The 19,209-nt window shown below is 48.7% G+C and overlaps 1 protein-coding gene across 1 annotated transcript in view; it reads right to left on the bottom strand.

The window, feature by feature from the left end:
• GABRB1 (gamma-aminobutyric acid type A receptor subunit beta1) overlaps nucleotides 1–11,865 on the bottom strand; it is a 353,552-nt gene extending 341,687 nt beyond the window's left edge. Inside the window, exons 1-2 of the mRNA XM_027775586.1 lie at nucleotides 11,857–11,865; nucleotides 9,676–9,896 (exon numbers count right to left, since the gene is read on the bottom strand). Of these exons, the coding sequence (XP_027631387.1) occupies nucleotides 9,676–9,896; nucleotides 11,857–11,865 (230 nt within the window). The remainder of the gene's footprint in view (nucleotides 1–9,675; nucleotides 9,897–11,856) is intronic.
• Nucleotides 11,866–19,209: the final 7,344 nt, after the last annotated feature.

Here is a 19,209-nt window from a genome sequence, read left to right as displayed (position 1 = left end):
GGAGATGGAGAGGAAGATGTGGGAGTGCACGTCTGGGGGAACCCACTCCCACAGCAGCAAAGCCAGTCTGGGGTCATGGTGTTGGTCCACTTATGAGAGCAGAGTCCTCAGAACCTAAACACCTGTTAAAGGTCCCGCCTCCAGGAACCAGCAGTCGGCGTAATGGCCATGTCGCTGGACTCCCATGTAGTCAACCGCAGTTCGAGTCCTGGACCCAGAGGCTTAAACTCATGCTGGGCACAGGTGTGTGCGTGCTCAAGATCCTGAGAGGAGAAAGGAGGAGAAGGGATTGCAGCATGGCCATCCGCAGCTGGGGGAGGGGGGGTGATTTCTCGCTTTCTGTCTCTCTGTCTCTGTCTTTCTGGCATGTGCATGCGCCCTATAGGAAAAACCTCTCCAAAAAAAAAAATTGTAAGGTCCCACTTCCAAATACTGCCAAAATGGCACTTCTATTTCATGAGCACTGGAAGAAGACAAGCAGCCCCGATCCCACCCTCCACCCCACTCCCCATTCTCACCTCGCCTACCAAAGCCGCCTGGCCCTGGGCTACACTCTGGTAGAAGAGGAAGGGAAGAACCCTGTGGAACTTGAAAGGGAAGCAAGTGGCTCGGGTTAGGAGGGGAAGGCAGAGGGAAGGGCAGTTCCAGGAGGCTCCATACTCATCAAATACCTTCCCAGAATGAATAACCCCACGCCTGCCACTTCGAGGGAAGGATCAAGGCCTTTCAGCACGCATGGGGTAGACCTTGGAGAGCATGCGTGTGGATGACCCGCGGGCCTGTGCTCAGGCAGGAGGCAGAATGCATCTGATGACTAACAGTGAGAATCGCTTTTTGGCTCAAAAGCTTCATTTAGACATAGGCGACGTGGCTGCTAATTACCATCACGAGTCAGGTGACTACAGCCTACACATTTTCACTTTATTTTATAAACATTTTGGGGGAATTGAGTTTGAGAAAGATGACACAAAGGTTAAGAAAATCCAGTTCCCAATTCCAACAAATACACAATCCCGTGTATATCGCAGGAAATAACTAGGACCCAGAAAGAGAAAACATCACAGGGAAGTTAGACATCTCCTGGGTCTTCATGCGAGGAAAGCGCAGGAAGGTATCAAGTCCTACAGCCTTTTCCTGGGTAGGAAGATTGTAACCCTCTTCACAAAGAAAGTGGAATTCGGCAGGGGGGTTTTCAAAGGTGAGGTGAGGGAAGCCGGGTGGAGGAAGGCGCTGCAGTGGCCGAGGAGAGAGGGCCACACCAGCAGAGCTGCAGCACAGCCAGAAGGGGTACAGGACCGCGCGTAAAATTTGAATTCCAGGGACAATATTTAGTGTAAGTATTTCCTGTGCATTCACTGGGACGTATTTGAGTTGGAAATGCCTTAGATGTGTTTAGAAAAATAAGGAAAGGGTTGTAGATTCCAGACAGAAGAGAGAAAACTTAATTTTCTAAGAACTGTGGAGGCTGTTTTCCCGTGTTGGGTGGTAGGGTCTGACATGCTCTGGGGAAGGAATAAGATGACAGGGAAGAGGAGCAAAATCGAGAGCAAATTGTCCAGGCAGCAGCAGGGAAGATGCTAAGTTAGGCGACAGGAATGGTTGGGGATGGAGAAGACAGAGGGGATAAAGTGAATTAGAGGCAGGAGATTAGGTCTCAGGGACAAGGGGGGGTGGAGTCAGGGGTGCCTCCTGTCTGCCCTGTGGGCTGGGTGGAGACGGTTAGCAGCTGTGAAAGCAGAGGGGCCTCGTTTGGAGAAAAGCAAATTGTATCGAGTAAGAGCCCGGTCAGGAGCGAGCAGGGCACCTGCATCTAGATACTCGGTATGCAATTAGGAGTCTTCCTGTAAAATTCCATTGCTTAAGGTTTTAATTATTTAAGGTCATTAAACTCGATGACCTGTCAAAGCCCGAGGGATCCTTATAGAATCTACTTCACAACTAGAAGTAAAAGAGAAGCCGGTGACAGAATATCGAAGAACCAGAGCGGACCGGGATTCTGTCGTCTCAGTAAGACCTGATGCTGTGAAGCTCAACAGCTCTGGGTTCGAGTCCAGAGACCTCTCCGGGTGTGTGGGTGTTTGAGTGTCCATGGTCCAGGGCTGGCCGAGGTGGGGTGCAGTGCAGTCAAGGCCTTGCTGAAGGTTCTGTCTCTCTGTCTTTCTACGTGTGTGTGTGTCTCTCTGTCTCATTCATGGAAAAAATAAATAGATTAAAAACTTTTTTTAAATGATAGAAGAAGAACAATTAAAAAAAATAATTGTGCTGGGTCTTGGAAACCCTGAAGTCAGGGTCGGTTCAGGGAGGTCGAGATTGCAGAGGGAGAGCAGAGATGGTGGTGGTGTTGTGGGCGCAGCTCGGGCAGGGCAGGGCAGGGCCCTATCTTGGGAACTGAGGAGTAAGAGCACAGTGGGAGGGCGCCGGACACCGAGGCTGAGGGAGAGCAGTGCTTACGGAGGAAGCCCACAGGGAGTCCGCAGAGACAAGACTGCAGGCTTGAAGAACCAGGGAGCGAGGTCGGAAAAGGCTGAGCAGCGGCACTAGGAAACGCTGATGTAGAGGTTAGCCAGGGAAGAGGGGCCTCCCTCAGAGTTAGGTGGAAGAAGGATGAGGAAGACAGGGCTGTGGTGAGGACCTGGTGTGTGGCCCTGAGCAGGTTGATGTGCTGCTCCACATTTTATTTTCACTTATTTATTTATTTTGGAGAGGTTTTTGCTATAGGGCGTGTGCGCTCACCAGAAAGAGAGAGACACACCCCCCGGGGAGATGGCCACGCCGCAATCCCTTCTCCTCCAATCTCCTCTCGGGATCTTAGACACGCACACACAGGTGCCTGGCGTGAGTTTTAAGCCACCACGTCTGGGACTCGAACTGCGGTCCACTACATGGGAGTTCTGGTCCCCACTGCTTATTTTTTAGAGAGATTTTTGTTATAGGGCATGTGTGCCCATCGGAGAGACAGACAGACAGAGAGATACAAAATGACAAATCACCCCTCAGGGGGATGGCCACTCCATAACCCCTCCCCCATTCTCCTCTCGGGATTTGGGGCATGCGTGCATATGCACCATGAGTTTTAAGCTGCTGTGTCCGAGACTTGAACCCGTGTTGGACTATGTGGGAGTCTAGTGACGGAACCATTATGCCATCTGCTGGTCCCCGTGCCGGCTCCACTTTGGAGCAGGAAAGACAAGGACATTCTGTGCTCTGAGGGCAGAAGGCGGGTGGGACGTGGACTGATGTCCTGTCTCCTAACAATTCACAGCTCACCGCACACTTCCTTCTCTGGATGCCCGGAAGGGGTCGAGGGAGTAGACGTGGGTCACCCACGTCTGGGTGGAATGTTTTGTCACAGCAAGGGTGCCCGGCAGCAGGAGGCACAGGGATGGCGTCCCTCCTGTCTCCGTCCCACAGCTGCGTGCTTCCTCTGTAAGTACCAGCCCAGTCAGGTACCGCCCTGTGGTCTGCAGGGCCTGCAGGACTGGGCGCCATCCTTTGGGTATAAGAGCCGAGTGGACATAGTTCACACCGTTCACAAGACAGAAACGAGCTCGGCGTGTCTCTGTGGCTTCCCGTAAGTCCAGCTGTAGCACCTTGCGTTGAGTGGAATACAGCCAATGTCTGACTTGGTTCAGTGACGTGGTCGTGAGGACGGAACACCTGTTCCAAGGCACTTTGGGGTGTACTGACTGACGCCGTCATTAACAATAACTAATCGTTAATGCGTGGCCACTTTCATGGCTCTCAGCTGGACTTGCAGAAAGGAACAGGCAAGAAGTTTCGTTCTCCTGATTACTCATGTCTGATCTCCGTACAGCTATAAACATGCCAATGCTATTTTTTTATTTGGGGGGGTTTGCCATAGGGCGCGTGCGCTCGCTAGAAAGACAGAGAGAGACAGAGAGACAAAAAGCGAGAAATCACTCCCTAGGGGGGATGGCCACGCCTCAATCCCTTCTCCTTCATTCTCCTCTCAGGATCTTGGGCACTCACGCACACACGCCCGGTGTGAGTTTAAGCCGCCAGGACCAGGACTCGCACCACGGTCGACTACATGGAAGTCCAGCGACATAGCCATTATGCTAACTGCTGGCCCCAATATATATGTTCTATTATAAGGGTTTTCTAGTGTGTGTGCTCAGGAAGTGATAAATGACAGTTATTCTTAAAAAGGCTCTTACAAAGGAAAATTGTGCTGATTGTCATTTCTAAGACTAGGAAATGTCACAGCAGAGGAATTAAAACAAACACAACGGGGCTGAGGCTTAGAAGGGAGCTGGGGGGTGGTGGTGGTGATTTGTCTGGTCTCTCCTCTTTCAGGCTGGAGGACCTAAAGCTCAGTGAGGCACGATGGCTTACTGATGACATGAACCCTCCTCAAGTCTCTCGGTTCCAGTCCTGGTGCTTCCCACTCTGCCACTATGACAGGTTCCCACCAACACTTGGGAATTAGTATCGGGCCACAGTAGGGAATGCGGGCAGATACAAGCCCAGGACGAGTGCTTGCTTTTTTTTAAAAAAGAGTCATTTATTTAAGTTTATTAATTATTATTTTTTCATTTGACCAGAGGGAGACACAGAGAGAAAGAGCAGGAAAATGGAAAGTAAGCCACCAGGTCTAGGACTCAAACCACGGTCGGTCGTGTGGGAGTCCAGCGCCCTAACCACCACGTGACCTGCCGGCCCCCAGTGCGTGCTTTCTTAATTGGACAACTTTCTGTCTGTTCTAGTCATTGACTCTCTGGGGCATTAGAGAACTACCTTCAGCATGCAGTTTTCTAGCACCTAAAAAGGCTATATAAAGCACGATTACTTAAGTAAAACACTAGTTAGGCTTTACTATGCATTATCGTATTAATTATTTCATAAGATCCTAACTCCCCATATGAGTCAGGGAGTATTAGCCCCTTACCACAGATAATAAAACTAAGCTTCAGCCAATTTACGCAATTCACCCGAGGTCACGCAGGCAGAAAACTGGCATTTGAGCCCAACTTCAGTTCTGAGTCCTGATGTCATACTTTCTCTGCTATACCTAATGGCCTCTCCAGGTTATCCATAACTTCTTTTTTTGTTTGTTTGTTTGTAGGTTTTTTGCCTTAGGGCATGTGCACTCACCGAAGAGAGAGAGAAAGAGACAGTGAGAGGGAAACTGAGAAATCACCCCCTGGGAGGATGGCCACGCTACAATCCCTTCTCCATTCTCCTCCTGGGATTTTGGACACACATGCACTCGTCAAACCACTGGGTCCGGGACTTGAACCACGGTCGGCCATGGGAGTCCATCGCTATAAGTTTATAACTTCTAAGGAGAGGAAAAGCCACACCCAGGAGCGAAGAGTGAGGAAGAAATGGAGGAAGAAGGGACGACAGCAGAGCTGGTGTGAGGCTCGGACAGGCTCGGACAAAGAAAGCTGATGCCGCAGACGAGAGCCCAGATAGAGGACGGTTTGTGCTTCTCTGCAGAAGGCTGTTGCCCACCTGCAGGCTCACAGCTGCAATGACCCACTTGGCCCTGAAGTCGAGAAAGCAACGTTGCACAACGCGGAAGGAAGTGTTGACGTCTGTGTACCCTTGAGAGGCGGTGGACTGGGGAAAGCCAGGACGGGAATCAGGATTCGTGAACTGTAGTTCACTCTGCCGTTACATTAATATGCCCTTAGGTGAGGCCTTCCCCATCCTGTGCCTCCGTTTTTCCCAACTGTCAAATGATGTGTGACCTTCTTGATCCTCAAATATGTTTCTTCCTTTATCTCATTCTCATTGGTGGACACTAAAGGATTTGGGAAATGCTAAAGTGCAGTTCTCTGTAAATGAGAATGCAACCACATTCTTATCTGTCAAAAAAATCTAATTACCTTTTCTCCTATAACCAAATGACTTCTTATATAGTCTTTGTCTTTTTAACATTTTTTTGAGAGATTTTTGCTATAGGGTATGCGCACTCACTGGAGAGACAGAGAAAGAGACAGAGAGACAGAAAGTGAGAAATCACCCCCGGGGGGGATGACCATGCCACAGTCCCTTCTCCTCTTGGGATTTTGGGTACACACACACACAAATGCCTGGCATGACTTTTAAGCCTCGGGGTCCAGGACTTGAACTGCAGTTGAGTACATGGGAGTCCAGCAACATAACCATTCCACCATCTGCTGAGTCCCACATAGTCTTAACTCCTTAGTATATGTGTACACGCAGTGGTGGTCAGTCTCATAAGATGGGTAAAGGCATAATTATCTCAGATGCTTCAGAAGGGTGTGCACCCTGCATGCCTCAGGTGTGTCTGATAGCTGATAGCTCCACGTAACGGGCTTCCGGTGTGTTCACTTCACTCATGATCAGTCGCCGGCCTTGGGTTAGCAGATGTTGCCTACAGTAATTGTCAGTAGACTCACAGAACTGTTAGTTTATTTAATCACTTTGCTGAGAAACTTTTTTTAAAGGTTTTTCCCAGAGGGTGTGCACTCACTGGAGACAGACAGCAGGGGAAGTGAACAATCACTCTTGGCGGGAGGTGGCCACACCACAATCCCTTCTCCTCCACCCTCCTCTTGGGATTTTGGCCACACATGCCCATGCACCCAGTGTGATTTTCAGGCCACCACATTCAGGACTCGAACTAGGGTCTGCCATATGGGAGTCCAGAGCTGCACTCGTCAAACCACTGGGTCCGGGACTTGAACCACGGTCGGCCATGGGAGTCCATCGCTATAAGTTTATAACTTCTAAGGAGAGGAAAAGCCACACCCAGGAGCGAAGAGTGAGGAAGAAATGGAGGAAGAAGGGACGACAGCAGAGCTGGTGTGAGGCTCGGACAGGCTCGGACAAAGAAAGCTGATGCCGCAGACGAGAGCCCAGATAGAGGACGGTTTGTGCTTCTCTGCAGAAGGCTGTTGCCCACCTGCAGGCTCACAGCTGCAATGACCCACTTGGCCCTGAAGTCGAGAAAGCAACGTTGCACAACGCGGAAGGAAGTGTTGACGTCTGTGTACCCTTGAGAGGCGGTGGACTGGGGAAAGCCAGGACGGGAATCAGGATTCGTGAACTGTAGTTCACTCTGCCGTTACATTAATATGCCCTTAGGTGAGGCCTTCCCCATCCTGTGCCTCCGTTTTTCCCAACTGTCAAATGATGTGTGACCTTCTTGATCCTCAAATATGTTTCTTCCTTTATCTCATTCTCATTGGTGGACACTAAAGGATTTGGGAAATGCTAAAGTGCAGTTCTCTGTAAATGAGAATGCAACCACATTCTTATCTGTCAAAAAAATCTAATTACCTTTTCTCCTATAACCAAATGACTTCTTATATAGTCTTTGTCTTTTTAACATTTTTTTGAGAGATTTTTGCTATAGGGTATGCGCACTCACTGGAGAGACAGAGAAAGAGACAGAGAGACAGAAAGTGAGAAATCACCCCCGGGGGGGATGACCATGCCACAGTCCCTTCTCCTCTTGGGATTTTGGGTACACACACACACAAATGCCTGGCATGACTTTTAAGCCTCGGGGTCCAGGACTTGAACTGCAGTTGAGTACATGGGAGTCCAGCAACATAACCATTCCACCATCTGCTGAGTCCCACATAGTCTTAACTCCTTAGTATATGTGTACACGCAGTGGTGGTCAGTCTCATAAGATGGGTAAAGGCATAATTATCTCAGATGCTTCAGAAGGGTGTGCACCCTGCATGCCTCAGGTGTGTCTGATAGCTGATAGCTCCACGTAACGGGCTTCCGGTGTGTTCACTTCACTCATGATCAGTCGCCGGCCTTGGGTTAGCAGATGTTGCCTACAGTAATTGTCAGTAGACTCACAGAACTGTTAGTTTATTTAATCACTTTGCTGAGAAACTTTTTTTAAAGGTTTTTCCCAGAGGGTGTGCACTCACTGGAGACAGACAGCAGGGGAAGTGAACAATCACTCTTGGCGGGAGGTGGCCACACCACAATCCCTTCTCCTCCACCCTCCTCTTGGGATTTTGGCCACACATGCCCATGCACCCAGTGTGATTTTCAGGCCACCACATTCAGGACTCGAACTAGGGTCTGCCATATGGGAGTCCAGAGCCATAACCACCATGCCATCTGCTGGCCCCTCTGAGAAACTTATAGCTCAGAAATTTTTAACTGGAGTTGAAAGTTCTTGGGATACTGAAAGGGTAGAAAAATCCCAAACATTTTGTAGAGACCAACTTGAACAAAATTACATGATTTTACTATGCATTAACTAACTAACTAACCACTAGGTTAAGATTAGAAGTTTTATCACGCATAGTTTGTTACTTGCATATTGTTTGGGGTACCGGTGAACTTGATTGTAGGATCTGACCCCTATCACCAGAGTTTTAGCTTGGTATTCATGGCCCAGGAAAGTATTTGAGGGCCTTACGAATACTCTGAAAAGGCAGGAAAACTTGGGGCCTATATGGGTTTGTGGATAGCTGGCTCTTGTCTGCTTTTCAAAGGGATCACGGAAAGGACACCAAAGGTTAAAGAGCCACCACTTCGCATACCTAGAGTGACAAGCCGCAGTGCAGGCATGCTTCGGCAAAACTGGACGTCGATTTTGAAACATAGCCTGAAAGTTTTCATAAGCTCTTAACTGTATGAGGACTACAAACACCCCTTTATCCTTGATTTTTAAACAAATGAAAACAAAACAAAACCCACTACCATCTAGCACGTTGCTGATATAAACTATATGTAACCTAAATAAATGGAAATATAGCATGTCACAGATAGGAAGACCTGGTAACATTAAGATGCCAATTCTTCCGAAACTGATCTATGGAGCCAAGAATCCCAATTGTAATTCCAGCAGACTGTTAAATAGATATTGATAAGGTGATTTTAAAAGTTTTAGGGAGATTCAAAGTGCCAAAAATAAGCGAAGAAGTCTTGAGAAATAAGTGCGAAGTTGGAAGACTTAAACTCCTGGCTACAATCATTCACAGCACGTCTAGACAGACATGCAGAACAATGGATCAGAAGAGAGGCCAGACACGCCCCCTCCACCCCTACCCCCCCCTACCCCCCGTCTGTCAGAGGCACCAGCATGCTATCCAGGAAAGGGAAATCTGTAGACGAACGGGGCTGGAGTAACTGGATAGCCCTTTGGAAAACCCCAAGCCTGTACCCTACCGCACAGAAAACACAAATTCAGTGTGAAACATAGACTTACATATAAAAACTAAAGCACAAAAATTTAAAGGGATAAAAACAAGAGGACCCTTTCAAAGCCAGCACAAAATAAATCTCTATTTCTTCAAAAAAAAAAAAAAAAAAGGTTTCCTAGTGCAGCAGCTATATTCCACGCCGAGCACATCTTAGTTCAGCCTGGGTGCCTTCCGGATAATCAAGGAATTGACTCAAAGAAGATACAACTTGAAGAACGTGGCCTCCATGTGAAATCTGTCTAGCAAAGGCATTTTATTAAGATGTTTCTCATTTGAAGGTCAGGCAAAGAATTCACTTACACGTGATGGACAGCGTTGCCAAAATTGAACTCATCCGGTTCCAAATCTTCAATACGATCTTTACTATCAGTTTATTACACATCTAAGAGTATTTAAATACTCTAACTCAGCTCTTCCCTTCTCCTCATTTCCAAAAGTAAAGAATAAAACATCTGCTACAAAAACAGCAGCAAAACGCGCAACGCGGAGCAGAGCCACTTACCGGAGGCCGTAGAGGACCGTCCCATCGGGGTGCAGCCGGATCATGCGATTTTTCACCGTGACACCGTGCACGAACGACTTCTTGTCATTCAGGAAGTAGGTGTCTGGTACCCAGAGCTGGTCAGCCACTCTGTTGTCTAAGGTGAGGTTCAGCGGGATTCCAGAGTAAGAAAGCCTTTTGTCTTTCCAGGACTGCTGGAAATACATGGTAAGCGTGTAGTCCTGCGAAACAAAGGAGACCGAAAGGGAATTTTACTGTCGTCGTCTAAAGCCCTTTGTTAAGAACTGATGGCAGGGGCCTCTGTGGGAGCTCACAGACCCTCGGCCCAATGTCCCCTGAGCCTGCGTTTGAACGTGTAGAAATTTGCACCTTCAAGAACAGGGCCCCCAACAGGTATTGAACTAGGGCCCTCCCTACCTGAGTGTCTGGACAGACACTTCTAGCCACAGAGCGAAGTCATGCAGTTGAAGTCAAGGTTGGCAGTCGAGGTAGTGCGATCATAAGGGAAACCTCGCAGAGAGACCCACACTCACAGAGATTCACCTCCAGATATTCTGTAGTTCCGTTTTGGAAAGGAATGTTTGATCAAAAGTAGCTAAAAGTGAATTCACTTGAAAGGAATGTTTTTTAAAACTGCATATACTTTTTTTTTTTTTTTTTTTGAGTGGTTTTTGCTACAGGGCGCATGCACTTACCGGACAGACAGAGAGAAAGACATAGAGACAGAAAGCCAGAAATCACCCTCCAGGGGGATGGCCACGCCGCAATCCCTTCTCCTCCATTCTCCTCTCAGGATCTTAGGCACACACGCACACATGCTCGGTGTGAGTTTAAGCCACCGGGTCCGGGACTCGAACCACAATCTACTACATGGGAGTTCAGCGACATAGCCATTACGCTAACTGCTGGTCCCCAAACTGCAAATACTTTTTGAATGAAACATTTCCGTTTCTCTGTTCGACTCATACAGGTTGTCAATTGCCTTTCTCTGGACCTTTCTAGTGACTTCCAGCCGTCCTGAAGGCAGTTATAGAGGTGTGCAGTTGGAGTTGTTTCTGTGGCCTGAAGACTGACATCGGGGACAGGCTCGCTCAACCGGCTCCTTTTTACCTTATTCTATTGGATCGTTGGAAAAGTCATGACACATTTTTGCGTAGAAGAACTGTTCCCGATGACCTAATAGCTTCATTTTAGGAACTGGTTTGCCTGGTGAGCTGGAAGCTGTCAAGTCTCCCATGAAAGGCCACGCTGAGGTCACCACCCGCGTGTCTTCCTCCCCAGATTTCCCGGGCAGTGAGAGGCATAGGCTTTGGGTTGGGAACAGGGACCAAGCCACAGGGGAGGAAGGGTGACGGTCTCAGCGCTTCAGCCATGCGTTTTAAAGAACCGTACCAGCACGGGGTATGACCATCCACTGAGAGTAAATCAGCAGCACAGCAGGATCCAGCAGCCCTGAACAGACGGAACTCGACACAGAGCAGGAGGCTGGCTTCTCTGCACGGGGCGGGGGGGACGACGGACGCTGCCTCACCCCGCCCCGGCTCTGCACCCCCAAATCCGCACACAGCAAGTTGACAAACACTGAAGCTAATTGCGCTTTATGGACCTCACGTGCCTCCATACAGAAAGTAAGCATTTCGGAAAAATCCTGAAAGGTAACATTCATTCTGGATAATTAAGTCCACCTCCCTTTAACCAGACGTCAAGAACGTGTATGCTGTTTACTCAGAAACCACCTTGCAACAGGTCAAAGCTTTCTTGTTCGATGGCAAAGAGATTCATTGTTATTAATCACGTATCTTTCCAAAGGTCTACAATTTTCTCCCACTTTACCTTCACATGGAAAAAAAAAAAGGTACATATAATCCTGTTCTCCATTGCTACCATTCTCTGCATCCTCACGCTCATGGTAATATCATGCCTTCATGGAGGAAACTGAATTGGATAGTTTCCGAGTTCCCAGACACCAAGAAAACACCTTGACTCTGAGCTCTGTCACGCGTAAGTCTGTGTGACCGTGAACAACAGGGACACCTTCTAACGTGAACAAAACAACATTTCACTGGGTTATTGTGAGAAAGCCAGGTAAAGTTGTTTCAGAAATCATAATATGCTGAACAAAACGCTACCTTCAGAATTACATATGGCACACTTCCAAATACTCGGAGGGTGCCTACTCACTCGTACCATGTTTTCGCCTTTCAGGAGATGTTTATGAAATATCAAGCAGGTGGACCCTGCCAGCCATGACTAGGCAACTGTGGGCCAGCAGGTGGCGTGGTGGGTAAGGAGGCAGGATCCCACACGGCCGACCTCACAGAGCGAGTGCCCAGTCCTGAGTGTCAGACTCGCAGCTTCAAACACACACTGGGCACGAGTACACGTGTGCCCAAATCTGGAAAGGAGAATGGGGAAGGACTGGGATGTGGTTTCTCACGCTCTCTGATAACTGCACATGCCCTGTATCAAAAACCAATGAGCAGCAAAATCAGCAGTTGTGCCGTCAGCTGGTGGCGTGGCGGGTAAGGTGGCTGGGTCCCACGTGGCTGACTGCACAGAGTGAGTTCCAGACCAGAGGCTTGGCGTGTGCCCCAAATCCCACGAGGACAATGGAGGAGAAAGGATTGCAGCATGGCCGTCCTTCCGGGGCGTGCTGTTCACTTCCTTCTCTCTGTTCCTCTTTGGCTCTCTCTGGTGAGCGAGTACCCACTGCATATTAAACATAAATTAACTTTTTCCATGGAAATAAACAATTGTGATCAATTAGAAGGCTTGATGCTGGGTTCATCTCTGGAGTGCAGTCAGTGTGAGACCAGTAACTAGCTAAAGTCACATTGCTGAGGACTTCGCCATGGTGACTACACACTCAATGATGGGATGTATGTTTCAGTACTCGCATCGAATTTTTTTTTTAAAAAGGAATTATTTTATTTAAATTTTTACTTATTTAAATTTTACCAGAGATGGACAGGGTGAGAGAGAGAGAGGGAAAGTGAAAAAACAAGCTGCAGGGTCTGGCACTGGAACCATGGTCGGCCATGTAGGAGTCCAGGGCTCTTAACCACCATTCTACCTGCCGGTCCCCAAAGAATTATTTTATTTCATTTCATTTTCTATCATTATTATTTGTTTAATTTGACCAGAGAGAGACAGAGAGAGAGAGAGGGAGAGGGAGAAAGCAAGCTGCCAGGTTTGGGACTCGAACTGCCATCCACCACGTGGGAGTCCAGCACCTTAACCACCTTCTGGCCCCTCAAATTCCCATTAGCATCCCGATTCCCGGGGGTGTGACAGGATTTCCTTACACTGAGGCGCTGTGGTGAAACCGTCACTGAGGGACAGCCGTGCAGCAGTGGGCGTACACTCTGGGAGGCCGGGGCTCCTGTCTGACCTCCGACCCCCGAGGATGTGAGCATGTGGGCACCCCTCATCCAGGCTGGCTGAGATGGGGCGGGTTGTGATGGCGTGACCTGGGAGGGTGCCGTATCGCTCTTCACTCGTGGAAGATATAAATAACCTATTTTAAAAAGTTAACTTCAAAAAACTACTCCAAAATTCTCCTCAATAAAGTTTTCATGTGTGTTGGAAAAGCCTATTTTCAGTGTTTTCACAAAAAAATAAGTATATGCGCTAATGCAGATGTTGGTTAGCCCAGTTTAACCACCGCACAACAAATAGGATTTCAAAATGTCGTGTTGTACATGACAAGTGTGTGTAACTTTATTTGCCAGCTTTAGATTAATGGCAAAATGATATGATAATAATAAATGCTGTTGTTAAAATGTGAGTTTGTCGGGACCAGCAGTTAGCGCAATGGCTATGTCGCTGGACTCCCATGTAGCCGACTGCGGTTTGAGTCCCAGACCCGGTGGCTTAACCTCACACCGGGCGCGTGTGCGTGCATGCCCAAGATCCTGAGAGGAGAATGGAGGAGAAGGGATTGCAGTGTAGCCATCCCCCTAGGGGCGATTTCTTGCTTTCTGTCTCTCTCTCTCTCTCCCTTCCTCCTTCCCTCTCCCTGTCTGTCTCCCACTGGCAAGCACACATGCCTTGTAGCAAACTTAAGAAAAGTTCCATTGTGGTTCTAAATTAGAGCAGTAACCGCCCGACCTGCAGTCAGAAGTAACCCCATAACAACGTGTACCCACATGCGCTGGGCGGGGTACCTGCAGGCGGGGAGCGTGGACGAGGCCTTTCAAACCTGTTCTTAATGCTTTTCTAGGATGAGAAGGCAGATCTAGGATCCGATCCTACATGATAAATGGAATTACAGACATTCGAGATGGATCACCTCAGTAGAACCTCTTTGTAGATAATGATAATTATGGTAAGAATGGTAAGAATGATGAAAGTTGTAGAAATACATCGGATACAGAACACCCCCTTGTCCACCGTTCACACTGCTCCAGACCCAGGACAGCAGCCCTTCTCCTGCAGAGAGCCCGTGCCCGTGGCCTTCACGTCGGTGCTGCATGTGCCCTCAGCAAACTTGTAAGCGAGGCAGATTCCACATGAGAGAATTCCTGATCTACGTGCCAGATGGGCTACTCACTGTATTTTAAAATAAATTATTCTTCCTATCTCGCACCCTCATATAAATGTTAACAGCGACATCCAACTATAATAACGTGTATGACTTTGTTTTGGTGAATCCTATTTTTAGATGGAAAGGAAAGGATGACATGGACTATTTTGTTCTCCCATGCAAGTTTTCTATTCATTCTTCATTAGTCCAAAGTGTTCAACACTTCAAAGAAGATGGGGTATTTCTTCAAAAAGAAATGAATGCTCTTTGGCCAAGGGCATGAAGATCATCTTTCTTCCAGGTGCTTTTCCCAGTGTTCCGCCAGCTTTTTCAAGATTGCAAGGGACTCCTTGAGTGGACGTGTAGCATATTTAGACACCACGGGCCACAGGGGATTCTCTGACACTGCAGTAAATTAATAGAATTACTGGCTACGAGGCTGCTAATGAAATTTGTCAGGCTAAGTCAGGCATGTGAGATTTTTGATTCACTGAGGAGAGACAAAACAGACGCTATCAACCTCATAGTGCTCAATGAAATTCCTGAAGAATGTATTTGTAAAATCTGAAAATGATTCCAATGACTAGAAAACAATTCTTAATACTTTGAGTGGAAGTCACTCCTCTGGGGAATAAAGGTCTTCCTGCAGTTTTAAACTCAGGGTGATTTTGCCCCCAGGGAGCAGTTTAGTCGGTTGTCACACGTCAGGGGTGGCCATGTGTGACCAGCGTTTGAGTGTGGAGGCCACAGCAGAGCTCCCCACAGCGAGGGCTCGCCTAGTTCCAAACGCTAATGGGGCCTCCGTGGAAGACACCTGCCTTCCACGAAATACCTTCTTCTCAGTGTGGGTCAATATCTTAAAATCTTTTACTACTTTTTTGATATTTCTTTCTACATTTTAAAGTTTATTTATTTCCATGAGCAAAGGAAAGAGAGGGAAGAGAGAGGTAGAGAGAGTCACCCCCAGCAGGGTCTTCACTCTGCAGTCCACCATGAGCCTGCACTGGCTGGATCACAGGCGTGTGCATGGAGCAGCCCCGGGGTGGACAGGGAGGCCTCCCCATGTGGGTCCAGCTGTGTTACCACTTGCTCCACTGCCTCGCTCCCTTTACCGCTGTTTATCATGAAAAATATGTATGTTAGCATGTTCATCCTGGGGTTCTAACGTAGTACTCAAAACTCCACGCTAGGGAATGCTGACATAAGGTGGCTTGGTATTTACTATCAGAAATCCTTTGATAAAAGTCCATTAATTATCAGGGCCAGCAGGTGTCATAGTGGTTAAGGTGCTGGACTACTACTTGGTCAACCATGGTTCAAGGCCTGGACCCAGAGGCTTAAAACTCACACTGGGTGCATGTGCATGCATTCCGGAAATACCAAGAAGAGAATGGAGAAGAGGGGGTTGCAGCTCCCCACCCCTGGGGTGGTGATTTCTTGCTTTCTCTTTCTGTCTCTCTAGTGAATGCACACACCCTAAGGCAAAAATCTCTCTCAAAAAAAACCCATTAATTGTGCATTAATTATGCATTAATTATGTAGCATTAGATTGGGAGAACAGTTACGTGTTGTAGGCGAATATATTGAGGTACGTATTTAACCAGAACAAGCTCTGAAACGACTTTGCAGTGGGTGGACAGGTGAGTGTCCCCTCTTGCCTGCCCCCAGATGAGCACTCCTCGCAGTGACCTCAGTGCAGGTGTGGATGTTAGCACCTGGTAAGACCGTGTCCATTCAAGAGGGTCATTCCAAAGGATCCTTCCTTTCGAACTAGTCTCGAGGCTATACTTATTTATTTATATATTCGGGCGGGGGAAGAGCCGTGAATCTTATTCACACTTACAGCCCAGCTACCATCAGTTGTAATGAAGAGGTCCAAGCACAGGCGCCCACTCCCTGTGAAATACGCACGCTAGTTTAGGTGAGCTCCGAGACCTGTCTTTTCGTAGCCTGGCTGATTCCCCCAAAAGGCTTACGGTCGTCGATCTGCCATGGCTCTACAGCCCGCTGCCGCGGGGACCGCCCTGCCCACAGCCCTGCTGTCTGAGCAGGCACAAGCTCCGTTACCCGACTCTGCTCTCCTCCCACTTTGGAGCAGAGAGGAAACCCTGACTACAGGGCAGCTGGCCCACGGGCAGGAGGTAAGTGTGCACGCAGCTCCAGATGACACAGCGGTCAGCGTCCTCCCCAGGCATCTGCCCCAGACGAAGAACCGAGGCAGGAGCTGCAAGCTGAATGAGGGCTCAGCTCTTATCAGCATGCACGAGGGGAGAGACTGGACTGAGAGAGGAAGCTGGTGTGGAGAAAGAAAGAATGGGAACGGTGCAGTAGACAGTCTGAGTCCGAGCTCCCTGGTAAGGAGTGACGGGCCGGTTCATAAGGCCACTGCCCGTCTCCAGCTGCACTGAGGCCCATGCACATTCGGTAGCTCGGCCCCTCCTGGTCTCTCGGGTCACTGCACCACACCCCACCGTCCCCGCCCCTGTGCTAGGTCCAACCCAACTCTTCCTCCTCCAGCCAGAAAAAGCTGCCACAGTGCTGCTGGGAAGCATGTATGTCAGAATCTCATAACGACATATATTAAAGGCCAAGAAATAACTACCTGTACTACAGACTGAGAAAGAACTACCGACATGAAAGGCCAAGAAGCTAAAAATAATCATCTGACCCACCCCCCCAAGACTGAAAGATGGGAGGCGACGGGCCGCCCTGCAGCACGGTCACTCAGTGCTGTACCCTGGGCGCTGGGTCCCAAGGGCTCATCGCAGTTCAGACCCTGGCCCCAGTGTCTAGGAGACACACCAGGCATGTGTGTGTGCATGGCCAGAGTCAGACGGCAAGGAGAAGCACAGGAAAGAGGACCGGGACACGCCCGTGCCCGGCTGGGAGGGTGCTCGCTCACACGCACACGCTCTGCAGCATCGACGGGGGCGGGGGCAGGGGAGAGGCGCTCTGAGGACGGACCCAGAGACGTCCATGGCTTTTACAGAGGGTGAAATCTTCGGTGTTTTCTTGTCAACAGGAGAGCAAGGAGAGAGAGAAACAGACTCACCCCTACCAGGACAGCTCCCTATCAGACATGATGCAAGCTCTCAAGAACGCTGCTTAGAGGGACCAGCAGTTAGCGTAATGGCTATGTCGCTGGACTCCCATGTAGACGACTGCAGTTCGAGTCCCGGACCTGGTGGCTTAAACTCACGCCGGGTGCATGTGTGTATGTGCCCAAGATCCCGAGAGGAGAATGGAGGAGAAGGGATCGCAGCGTGGCCATCCCCCCCTGGGGGGTGATTTCTCACTGTCTATCTCTCTGTCTCGCTCTCTCGCTTTCTGGTGAGCGCATGCGCCCTATAGCAAAAACCTTTCCCAAAAAGAAAAAAAAAAAAAAAAGAGAAAAAGAACACTGCTTAGAGACTGAGGGTATCTGCTATGGGTAAGCAGCATAAGGACCAGGAAACCCCTGGACTCGTACCTCCCAAGAACAGGTTCAATGAAAAGCGTGCTGGTAAATAAGGCACCTGAACCGTTACTGAAATTATGCACAGAACAGTTTCTAATGGGACTCCCTGTAAATGCATCTCTGTGTATCGTGTCACCGTTCGGCAGTTCTGCAGCAGAAATGGATCCTCGCAGCCTCCAGACCTGCCGTTCCTCTCTCATCGCTCCTCCTTAAATCATTAGCGTTAACTATTAATGGTGTTTGCCCTCCTTAGTCCTGAGCCACGCTTTGTAATTGCACCTTGGGAACACACACGTTCCTCACTACTCTTACTGCCATGGCCTGACTCATATTTCTTACTGATTTTCCCAGCAGCCGCAGCCCAGCGTGTGCCTCGGGAACATAATCTTCTTTTACCTTTGTCTCATCCCGAACAGTCCCATTTGGTTCCCCGTCTGTGTAGCGGGACTTTCTGTCAGCCTTGTGCTGTTTTCGGAGTAATTTTTGAATTATCGACCAGTGGGTGAACACGAACACTTCGGGTGATGGCCCTGTACCCAGTGAGAGCCGGGTCAGGAAGTCTCGGGATCACACTGTAATACACGTGACACGTGACACGCGACATGTCAGGAGTTTAGCATTTGAAATCAAATATCTATTTTAAGCCATGAGATGAATTGAAAAAAAAAATCCTTTCTTAAGTCAATTAATACAATCTTTTTTTGTTTGTTTCGAGAGATTTTTGCTATAGAGCACATGTGCTCACCAGAGAGACAGAGACAGAGAGATAGAAAAAGAAAAAAATCGCCTCCTAGGGGGATGGCCACGCCGCAATCCCTTCGCCTCCATTCTCCTATCTGGATTTTGGGCATGCACGCACACGTGCCCCATGTGAGTTTTAAGTCGCTGGGTTTGTGGATTCCCACATGGCTGATTGTGATTCGAGTCCTGGACCTTGTGGCTTGCTTTCCTGATTTCCCTTTCTCTCTCTATCTCTCTGGTCAAATTAAAATAAAATAAGAATTATTTATTTAATTTCATTTGTCATTATAATTATTATTTTATTTTAATTTGACCAGAGAGAGTGACAGAGAAAGTGAGAAAGGAAGCCACTAGGTCCAGGACTCGAATCTGTGGTCGGCCATGTAGGAGTGTCCAGCACCTTAACCACCATGCCACCTGGTGGTTCCCATTTTTTTTTAAAGGATGATTTTTGCTGTAGGGGCGTGTACTCACTGTAGAGACAGTAAGTGAGACATGACCCCCCAAGGGGGATGGCCACACTACAGTCCCTTCTCCTTTCTCCAAATTCTGGGCACACACACATACCCAGTACGAGTTTCAAGCCGCTAGTCTGGGACTCGAACCCCAGTCGGCCATGTGGGAGAGTCCAGCACCTTAACTGCTCTGCCACCTGCTGTCTCGCGAAATCCGTTCAGAAGGTCTTGTTAACCTAGAGAGGAAGTCAGGGTGACCAAGAGCCTGCAGGGGTGAAGCTACCTTAGGAGCACTTGGTGACCTCAGCACACGGGGACCTGGGGAGAGGGGCCTCAGGACGACCTCGCAGCCTGAC

The sequence above is a fragment of the Tupaia chinensis genome, unplaced genomic scaffold (genome assembly GCF_000334495.1).
Source record: "Tupaia chinensis unplaced genomic scaffold, TupChi_1.0 Scaffold000054_1, whole genome shotgun sequence".
In the NCBI taxonomy this organism is placed as follows: Eukaryota; Metazoa; Chordata; class Mammalia; order Scandentia; family Tupaiidae; genus Tupaia; species Tupaia belangeri.
This window is presented reverse-complemented; position numbering and strand designations above follow the sequence as displayed.